We start from the raw sequence: 10,917 nt of genomic DNA, 5'->3' as shown, positions 1-10,917 counted from the left end.
TCACAGGGTCAGAGCGACCCCCGGGGGATAAACCAATCCTTGCATGTAAGAGATAAGAGTTCACGGCTCTGCGGCTGAATGTCTCTGACTGAGGCTGTGAGAATTCTGTGGTGATCTAACCAAAGAACGTGATAACAAATGATTGGATAACTCCAGAATGAAAGGCTCATTTATGGAGAGAAAATAGACTCACTCTGATTTGTGTGTGCGTAATTCTTAATTTGTAACTCATATAATACATTTTTTGCAAAAGTAAAACAATTACAAAATTAAAAAAATACAATTTAGACATGCACAAATTAAAATTACAACAGCTGGAAACTTATTACGCAAAAAAATCTTTAAAAAATACACACAAATCACCTCTTATGCACACACAACACATCAGTTACGCACAAACCTATGGTGAGACTCTTTTCACGTCTCACTGATTCATCACTGAGTGATGCGTTTACAGACTACTAGAATGCTCGTTCATCATAGTTTTCTCATCAGCCGTTTTAAACTTCGATGATTAATAATATCCGGTAAAACTTGATATTTTCCCACTTTGTTAAAAAGATATTCCCGATAGTTAATATAAAAAAGTCTAAATAAGCGTTTTTAAAACACTTATCCCTTTGAAAATAAGAATGTTTTCCATATAAGTGTTGTGTGTGAGTAAGAGGTGATTTTTGCGTATTTTTTAAGATTTTTGTGTGTAATTAGTTTCAAGCTGTTGCAGTTTTAATTTGTGCATGTGTAAATTGTATTTTGTACTTTTTTTTTTATCTTGTAATTTTTTTAGTTTTGCACAAAACATATTAGGCTATGTGAGTTACAAATCCAGAATTACACACACAAATCGAAAGTTATGCACAAATCAAGAATTACGCTCACACAAACTGAGTGAGTCTATTTTCTCTCCATACTCATTAACCATTTAACACCTGAGGCGTCACCAGTGATGCATAAACACAAAGTCTTTAACATACTGTAACTCGAGCCGCTTTTCTCCTTCAAAATCTACTGGAACGACGTTGATCATGTCAACGGTTGAAAAGTTACAATAAATCAAAGCACATAAACACTGATGGAGCTCTGGTGTTAATGTGAAAATGTAACAATAACTGAGATTAATTAAGTGCTGATTATTGATATGTTTCCTAGCTTGTTGCCATTGTTGATAATTATGGTGAGAAATCAGAGTCTTTACATAGAGGAGTTTCATTATTCATTATTAATAATGTATAAATAACTATAACTACGCAAATTTGTTTTTTCAAAATAGTAGCCCTTCTATGAACCATGCAGTAGCTCTCTCAAAAATGACCCCTGCCTACGACAAAAAGAAAAAAAATGATCTCCGTAATGTTTTAACTTTGATTATGAGGTTTTTAGCCTGACTGTAGCTGGAGCTTCAACATCAGCACGTGTTGCTTGACTCGTTGCTGTCCTCCCATCATGAGAGATCTTGTTGTCTTCTCTCCGTCTATATCAGCAGCTGCAGCCTCTCTCTGACCAGAAGCATCTCAGGGATTTGCCAGAGTTGCGTACGTCCTGAAACACCAGAGGCTCCATTTTTCTGGTTCTTCGACTGTATCGACATTCAGTGACCTCTTGCTGTAGGTGACTTCTTCCAAATGCTGTTAAGAGGTTCCTGTGGGGCTTCTCTGTTACTGCTCCAGAAGAATCGAAAAGGCTAGAACTGGAGTCCGATATTTCAGCTGGACTGGACTCTGATGACCAGACTTCAGGCTGTGGAGAAGTGATGAACAGACCACAATAACAGCGACTGGAGAAGGGTTACGGTTACGGTCATGGGTAGGATTTGGGTTCAATTCACCAAACAGTTTGAGTGCGGCTGTGTCTGCAGCTCGACACTCCCCCTGGGAATGGGTCAACACACCGAGTGTGACAGCTAAAATGAACTTTACATTAACATTTACCCTCGGATGCACTTAATAAAGAAAGAAAGTGAACACCAGGTCCGGCAGCAGACAGATTTCTTGTACTGCTCAATTTGGTCAAATTGTTCTGGATTTAAACAGATGAACTGAATGTTTATTGATAATATAACAAATTAGTTTGGAATCTTCTTTCCTTGATTTTTAGTTTATTAATGTTGTATTTATTCATGGGTAGCTTGCAGGATCTCTGCAGTTGATGAAGCGATCAACATAGTCCACTTCTAATCCTTTCTTCCTCAATGAAAGACAAGATCTCCTCTCTGAAGAGGTCCAGGTTTCAGCAGGTTCTTTTCAATAATCCTATGCTAATGATATTTTGATGTTGAGTCGCTAAAAAGTTCAGAATTTCCTGTTTTTGAAATCTATCTGGGAGTGAATCTTCACAAAATGTTCCATGTTTTTTATCTTTGGACAGACGACTCTAGTGTTTTTTCTTCTTAATTTATAACTGCATTTCTTGTTCATTTGTGTCTTTTTTCTTATAAATTTATGTGTTTTAAGTCATAAATTTAGGTCATTTAAAGTAATAAATTTACAACTTTAAAACTTTATGTGACAAAAAGTCATAAAGTTACCCCTTGACTTTTAAAGAATAAAATAAAACTTTATTCTTGTAATTTAACAGTTATGACTTCTTTCTCATAGATTTTTGACTTTAAATTTGTATTTTAAATTGTTTTCTGTTTATTACACTGGTCCTAATACTCTGTCGTATAAATGAAGGTCAATCTGGGTTTTAGAGGAAATAGATCAACTTCATAAAGACGACTGGGAACGCTTTTAAAGGAGGTAAAACGATGATCAGAATGAGATTATTTTGCATTGTTTCCATGATCTGGGCTAAAATGAGCTCAACTGTTTAGGAATTTTTGTGATTCTATAATTTGATGACAAAAGTGAATATTTGTTCACCTTTTAGTTCGTTTTTTTAGTCTATTTTTCAATGTGGTGTCTAAAAACCACTGAATAATGGAGGACATGACAGACCAAATGTTTACTTTTTCCTTCCCATCATTTTCTTGAAATATTTGTAAAACTTTGACTTGATCTAGTCGAGTGGACATACAATCCTCTGACTTTATCTGATGGAAAAAAAGTCCTTCTGCTGGTGAATTATATATGAATGAGATGGATATCTGCCTGCTGATGTTTCCCCACGTCTGGATTCAGTATCACCGCCTGTCTGCATTCAAAATGTCGTTTGGGATGGTAAACCGTAACATTCTTTTTATGATTGTCAGTAGCTGAAATGGTAGCTGTTCTAAAAACCGGATTATTTGCAGCTCCTTCTAAACATGAGGCATATTTATGAAGTGTTTTCCTGTTCTTATTGATAAGGATTGAAAACAGTTTTTTAGGTCTGTGAAAATTAATGCATTAACGCACGCGATTAATCATAAAGAATGAATATGTATTAATGCAAATTAATCATAGAAACAGTCGTTCACTTTAACTCGCTCTTCAGGCTTCCACGGCGTGTGTTAAAACATTTTGCCGGGTATTTTCCCACTTATACCATTTACAAAAAAAATATTCAATCGGTTTTTAGTACTTTATTCTTGCATTTTTGTGTTTTTTTCACAAAAAGCAAATTAGTTGATCCATGGTATGTTGCCATATTGTACAAATCAATTTTACCCTGTAAAACATTGAGATTAAATGTGATTAATCCCAACACAAAAGTGCCATTTATACAGATTTTTTTGTAATCGATTGACAACACTAATTAAAAATAAATGTAGAGTTTCATCTGTGATTTCATATTGTGATTATTCGCAGATAAGAAGTGGTCAGCAAATACTGAGACTAAAAAAAAAATATTGCGATTAATCGCAATTAATTTATTCCAGGTTTGCGATTAATTAGTTATTTTTTTAATCGATTCCCGGCCCTACTGTTTTTCTTAAAGACAGTGTTTTTCTTACTAATCGGATGTGAATATTTGACCTGATTTTAATAATCAACAGCAGGAATGATTTAGGTCTCAGAAGTACCACTACTTTTTTGTTCCTTCTGTGCAAATTCTCTTTAGCAGTGTTAATGTTTTCTGGAGATCCTTATACGCTGGAAGAAGATCTGAGCATGTTCACTCTGCCTTCCTGTCATCTGCATCTTCATCACGGCTTTCCCGTCCACCCCTCCTCACCAGCGGATCCCACAGAGTCACTCAGGGTTTTCCGTGCCGCCTCCAGCCTGCTCTGTGTCTTTGCGTGACATTGACGCCTCAGCAGAGGACCTTCATGCCTTCCCCGAGGCCAAGAGCACGTGTGCCATAAAAATTGACCCTTTGTGCCGCGGCGCTGTCACCAGGGTTCAGCAGTATTACATTAACATGACTCACAATCCCCCTCGGCCTTACCGTAGTTAGAAGGGCTTTCAGACTACTAAATAATTCACTGTTCACAAATCATAGAGCAGATTTTATACCAGATACTCAAGTTTCATATTTTGTTTTGTAAAAACCTGATATAAGTTATGTTGGCCTCAGAGGAGATGCTCCGCATGTCTCTGTGATGTCTGTCTTTCTCTGGGCCTGCCTTTACTCCGCCTCTCACTGTCTTTCCCTGCAGACTCCTCGTACTGAAACATGAGGCTCAGAGCACAAGATTCTGCATGGTTTCCCTGCAAACCCAGTCTAAGAAGCTTTCAAGAAAGATCTGCTTACAGTAACTCATTTAAGTTTCCATTCTCAGTTGCCACATATTTGTATGATGTTGCTGTGTATGGCAGAAGCGGCTGGGTGGCTCAGTGGGCTAAGTGAAGGGCTGACATGCAGGAGCCCTGGGTTCGATTTCCGGGGTTGACCACTGATCCCCACCCAGATTGTTGTGTCAGGAAGGGCATCTGGTGTAAAAACTCTGCCAAATCACTGCTGCGAACAGTGGGTGCTGTTACACTGTTACGCTGTGGCGACCCCCAAAAGGGATAAGCCCAAAGTGAACTACTGACCTCGCTGTCTGTGGCGATGGAGCTGGCTTCAACGGGGAGTTCACCAAACCACAGAGGGATTTGGGACAGTGATTGGTTAGCATTGATAGATTGCTGCAGTTGATTGATGTACATAGACTGGGATGCAGGGAGAAGCTTCTGAATGTTTGGTGGAGCAGCAGCCATCTTTTACTATGCATGCAGTGGTTGGGCAGTTAGACGTCCTGCCAGATACAGAGAGTAGCTAATATAACATTTTATGTTTGTATTGTCATTGTGTTTTGTTTATAATATTCTAAAATGTAAAAAAAAAAGCTTATTTATTGTGACACAGTTTATTTGGTGTGTTTATATTCAAAGTACTGCACTAAACTGTGCATTGTTTCATGTAAAGTTATTTGGAATTTGAATGTGCCGTGCTATGATTCTACATGCATGTTCATATATTTTAGAAGGTAGGCTACATTTATGTTTAATTAACTGTTCAAAGTATAATAATAAACCTGTTTTGGGAAAGAGTGATGCGGTGTGTTGTAATACCATAGCCAGCCAGTAGAGGGCACTATTGTTATGTAAGATGTTATTGGGTAGCACCTAAGAACCGATTATTATTAAGAGTTCACTGGACAGCAACCCACGTTAAGGCAACACAGAACAATACCAGTTTCGGGGGGTGTTCCCAAGCAATTGTATGTAAATTAACAGACAAACTTCTGCTTTGAACCAGTTTTCCTCCTCTTACATTGCTTTTCCTGAGGGCTCGTTTTGCTGTCTTCTTTGTGCCGGCTCTGACAAGAAAAGCAATTAACAGTTTTGCAAGAAAAAAATAAATAAAAAAAAGTAAAGTATGTGGCGCCGCAGCTCGAACCAATGAGCTTCGTGTTCACAGGAGAAGACCTTCACCAGTGCGCCATGTATTCGTTTCTTGACCGTCATAGTTATTTTTTACTTGTAATTATTTCATTCTGCTCACCATGTCCATGTTACCTTTCTGTATACTGCAATTGATTTTCTTTTTTGAAATATGACATTAGGTGTTGATTGTTTACGGAATGCTTTTAGTCGTGATTTGTACATTTGTATGATGATCAATAAAGTTCTTAAAAAAAAAAAACAGGAGGAAGAGAATCGTGGGATATTGGCGCTATGGTTACTTCACAGTCTGTCGTAATTTTTAATATTTTACTACTTGAAACTTTAATATCATGTCAGATATGAAAGTTGTCTCCCACCACATAAACATTCAGTTCAAAAGAAAATGCTAATATTTGCCTAAAATAGTAATTCAAATAAATGTGCTGCAAGAAGAAGAAGAAGAAGAAAAAAAGTATTTTTATAGGCGTTTGGTTTTCCAAGCAGCTGTGAACGCACCGTGTTTGCGGCGCATGCGCACGCGCTTGACGTAAGATAATTTTGAACACAGCGCGAAATTCGACGGCCTGTTGGTGTGAAGCGGAGCCGAACCGAACCGACTCTAGTGTCCGCGTTGATTTGGACCTGCTTCTGAACCGGTTCTAGTTGTCGAGTTCGAATGCACATACCGGACTTGCCTGGGTGGACCGGAAACGGGCTGGTACTGCTTTTGTCACGTTAACGATAGGTGAGAGGGATAAACAACAGAATATGGAAACGAGTGTTTTAACTGGTCTTTATGGAAGTATCATAAAAGTTAGTTTCAGAGATTGACTTCCAGATAAACCCCTTCAGGTCCTGCTCAGGAATGTCCGACCTTGAAGACATCAGTCGACACTTTCAAGAAAAACTATGGAGCTTGCAGCAGATGCTGGATCTGTCGGTTGTAGGTAAGAGTGACGTCACTTTCTCTTTATCATGTTCTGCAAAGCAAAGCTGTCGTAAATAAATCTCATTTAAACTAAGATTCTATTCCGGCCAAACACGACTTATCTCAATTTAAAGTTTAATTAAACACCAATTGTTCTTTCTGCCAGAAGCAATCTGAAACATCCTTTCATTTATTTTGATCCTGAGAATTTACTTACAAATCCTGGGAAGACATCCACAGATTTATCACATAATCTATTTTTACTGAATTTTAACTTTTAATAAAAATGTATTATTTGGTTTTCATAAGTTTGAACACAAAGATCATGATGCTTACTGTTTTATAAATATGGTTTTATTCATGGCTAAATGTCATAGTCACAAAAGTAAATTTACTTATAAAAATATGATTTTTTCTTACTAAAACTGGAACTGCAGCAATACTTAAGATTAATTTCTGCTTCGAAGGATGCAAAAGCTCAAATGTAAATCCTTAGGAGTAGTTACTTAATTTAACTCAAACATTTTATATTTATTATTTTTTTTGTTCTCTTTGATTTATTTATTTATTTATTTATTTATAACTGCGAATTCTTGATCTGGTTACTCTTTATCTATATGTTAAAAATGTATGTTATTCATATTCTTGTTTTCAACAGTTAAGAATTTCAAAACCATGAGTGAATAACCATGACTTTTATTTAGAATTCCATTTTAAGTTTGCCCTGTATTTTTTTTAATACTATTTTTTGTACTGTATCTTTGAAATATTAAATAAAGAAAAATAAGAAACAAACCAGTCTTCTTCTCTGTGTTTAGAATTGCCTCAAATCAAGATGAAGAAATTTGGACAAGAACTGTGTGGACTGGAAGGGCTCCTGGAGGAGTTGGAACGATGTGTTGATGAGCAGAAGCAGCAGCTGAAGAACCTGAAGGTGCCGTCGACGTTGGAAAGGTCGGAGGAGCTTCTGTGAGGATGGGATGTGTCTGACCTGTGAAGCATATATCTGGGTTTCAGGAGATGCAGGACGTCTACCAGCAGGCTCTGCAGGACATGCAGCACATGAAGAACAACGTGCCACCTCACATTCCCAAGAAGAAGACTGGTGTCAAGTGAGAACAAATGCTTCTGTCCCCACTTAGACCAGGGGTCGGCAACTTTTAACAGTTAAAGAGCCATTTGGGCTCATTTTCTACTGATCAAAACCTAGAAGGAGCCGCATTGACTTACTTTAGCCTTTAAGAAATTTGGATTTACATTCATGAACTTCTTTTAGTTTTTTTTTTTTTTAATAAATACGAGTTACGTCTAGTTTTTTTGTCACAAACAAAAGCAAAAATATTCAAAGGAACTATAATTTTTAAAAATTTTTTAAAAAACATTTTTGCCTTTAACTTTAATAGAGGCCAAATGAGCAAAAAAGGTAAGCTTGTTGCTTAATTACTATCTTAACTCCAGATTAGCATACAATTTCTCAGTAAATTAAACCAGGCAAAAATGTTAGCATGTTGCTAAAATAAAAGCTAAACTCTAAATTAGCCTAAAAGCCCTAGTAGATAGCAAATTAGCCAAAAATGTTACCATATTGCTAAAATATTAGTAATAATATAAAAAATATAAAGAACACTCTGACAGAGCATTCTAGAATAATTTAAATCACTTACGGATGAATCTTTGAGACGTGAAATGAGTCTAATGTCAGATTCGTGCTTAACTGAAGTTTTGTGTCTGTGGAACATGCAATTTGTGGATAATTGTTAAAGATTTGTGTGTGTAATTGTTTTCAAGCTGTTGTGATTTTAATCTGTGCATGTGTAAATTGTATTTTTTTTTTATTTTCTAATTTTTGTACTGATGTCCAAAATGTATACATTTCAAGAATTACGCACACACAACTCCTAAATTACGCACAAATCAGGAATTACGTACGCACATATCGATGTGAGTCTATTTTCTCTCCATAGACTTCAGAAAACAACAAAACGACCTCATTGCTTGTTGAAAGAACACTCAGAAAAAGGATGCCGTTGGGAAAAACTTCACGCCAAACTCACACCAACGTAAAAACATGTTAAACCGACAGAAACTGGAGAGAATCCCTGTAGGATTCAGATATGAAAGGATTGTCATTTAATGGAATGTTAAAGGTGATTTTTCAGGATGAGAAGAGAAAGTGGCTTCACTTCTGCTCCTGCTTCCTGCTCCTTCATAAAAGAAGCAGATGAGAGCAGGATGCTGTTTTTGACGGCGAACACAAAGCCTCCTCATGAGTTCTTGTGCGCTTTTTCAGCTCATCACTGCAGCTTTACAAATAGGAAGTTTGTCGCACACACAGCCTTTTCTGATGCATTTAATCAGAATTTGCAGGAAATGTTCCTTCAGTTTGTGCTGCAGTGAAGGCCTCCAAGCTCCTGTCTGGTCTGTGCTCTCTCTCAGTGCAAATGAGGCAGGCAAGGACAGTGTGGACAGTCAGCCGGCCCCTGCGCAGAACCTCAAAAAGACCAGCAGGAGTTTCATCAAGGAGATGGGCTTCATCACAACCCTGGAGTTTGAGGGCATCCCTCAGTGAGTCTCATCCGCCGAAGCTCCTGAGGCGTCCAGACGTCCCCGCCGCTGTAACCCATGCTGTGCTCCTCAGGTACATGAAAGGCCGCGTGTCCTACGAGCAGCTGAATGCTGCGGTGAGCAGCATGAACGCCGCTGCAACCGCTAAATACAAGATCTTCCACCAGTCTGTGAAAGGTCTGAGCAACCACGCTCGCAAGCTTCACCAGCGCTTCAAGGAACAGGAGACCAAAGAGACCAAAGGTACGCTGTGTTCTGTTAGGACGGTGCGAGCATGGATATGCTACTTTAATGATGGGAGGGGCACAACGTTTCTTCATCACTACTAGAGGGCCGCACGCTTCCATAACTGAGATAGGAAAAAGGGTTCCATGTTAAATTAGATCAAAATCTTTGTAAGCTTTATTTATAAACCTGTCTTCTTCGCTGGACGCCACCTGCTGCAGATTGTTTGAGTGCCATCTACTGGCAAACCATGTAATTACAGTTTGGAATTAGTTCTTATCTACAGTAGAGGAAGCATCGTCTGAAAATGTATGAGGGCTGACAATCTGTATGTCATAAACACTGATCAAGTACCCTCTTAGTCGCCGTCTCCTTAGTAACCGTCTCGTAGATTGCCTCCACCGCACCAAAACAGCAGTAAGAATTAATCAGCAAAATATAAAGTTTGAATAAGTGAACTATCCCATCAAGGACTCCAAAGCGCAGGACTTCCATTATTTCCTCTCTAGTTGCTTTGCCCCGCCCTCATAATTCCTGGCCAATGACTGACGAGATCTTTAGTCATCAAAACACAAGGTTCAGAACTCGGTCTGGACCAACAGACTTCTGAATACACTTGAAGGAACATGTTACCTGAAGGGCTGCTTTGACTTTGGGAATCGTGTTAAAAAAGTTGGACCCAGTTAGAAATGCTAGCATCCAAACCTCAATCCAGATCCCTTGTCCCCACGAGGCCAGGACCCTGCGGCGCCCAGATCCAATCTGAGGGTTTTTATTCTCATTTTGTGCCGTCAGAGCAGACTGCAACTGCTGTTTGTGTGTTACAGGTCAGTTCTTTGTGGTGGAGGAGGACATTCGAGAGTTTACCCAGATGAAGGTGGACAAACGCTTCCAGGGGATCCTGAACATGCTGCGGCACTGCCAGCGCCTACGCGAGCTCCGGGGTGGCGGCCTGACCCGGTACCTGTTTCTGTGAGGCGAGCTTGCTTCTTGGCTTCTGGAAGGTTAAAGGTGAAAGACTGTGTTGTGCTTGTTGGTATTTCAGAGTGCACTTGTAATGTAAAGAGTTAGGTCTTTCATAGACTGTTCATCAGTGCTCTGCATTTTTATTTTATGTATTTTGTTCCGTTATTTGTTTGGGTTTAGTCTAAGCTTGTTCTGTACATATTTACACTAAAGTGTAGCTTTTCATTGTTTTCAATAAACAAACATTTTCCCTCATGAAGCTTAGAGTCCACTCCAACTAATCATTTTTCTATTGGAAAATCATTCCCTTTAAATATGATAATATAGTTTTTAGCCAAAATCAAAACCCTTGTGTCGCTTTCTGTTGTGTCTACTGTCTTTACCTTCATCTGCACATGTGATGCTAACAAGTAGACATCCAGTCGTGAACTTGCATCTGCTGAGTGTTGTCACTGCCAGCAGAGGTCACCAGTTGATAACATCGAAGTTATTAGTTATTTT

General features: G+C 38.4%; 1 protein-coding gene across 1 annotated transcript; it reads left to right on the top strand.

The window, feature by feature from the left end:
• The first annotated feature begins 6,263 nt into the window (after positions 1 to 6,263).
• Positions 6,264 to 10,675, top strand: ska1 (spindle and kinetochore associated complex subunit 1). The gene is made up of 7 exons (XM_024280789.2): positions 6,264 to 6,477; positions 6,585 to 6,679; positions 7,479 to 7,594; positions 7,678 to 7,772; positions 9,097 to 9,225; positions 9,299 to 9,468; positions 10,278 to 10,675. Exons 2-7 carry the CDS (start codon positions 6,598 to 6,600, stop codon positions 10,424 to 10,426), a joined length of 741 nt encoding a protein of 246 aa, XP_024136557.1. The 5' UTR covers positions 6,264 to 6,477; positions 6,585 to 6,597; the 3' UTR covers positions 10,427 to 10,675.
• Positions 10,676 to 10,917: the final 242 nt, after the last annotated feature.

This window comes from Oryzias melastigma, linkage group LG6 (assembly GCF_002922805.2).
Source record: "Oryzias melastigma strain HK-1 linkage group LG6, ASM292280v2, whole genome shotgun sequence".
Lineage (NCBI taxonomy): Eukaryota > Metazoa > Chordata > Actinopteri > Beloniformes > Adrianichthyidae > Oryzias > Oryzias melastigma.
The sequence above is the reverse complement of the archived record's forward strand: the minus strand, read 5'-3'. Positions and strand labels throughout refer to the sequence as shown.

Excerpts from the sequence above, each read along its gene's own strand:
- ska1 (XM_024280789.2), top strand. The coding sequence starts at position 6,598 with ATGTCCGACCTTGAAGACATCAGTCGACACTTTCAAGAAAAACTATGG. Across the intron at positions 7,773-9,096 it reads AAGAAGAAGACTGGTGTCAA|TGCAAATGAGGCAGGCAAGG; the intron begins GTGAGAACAAAT and ends GCTCTCTCTCAG. Across the intron at positions 9,469-10,277 it reads GGAGACCAAAGAGACCAAAG|GTCAGTTCTTTGTGGTGGAG; the intron begins GTACGCTGTGTT and ends TGTGTGTTACAG.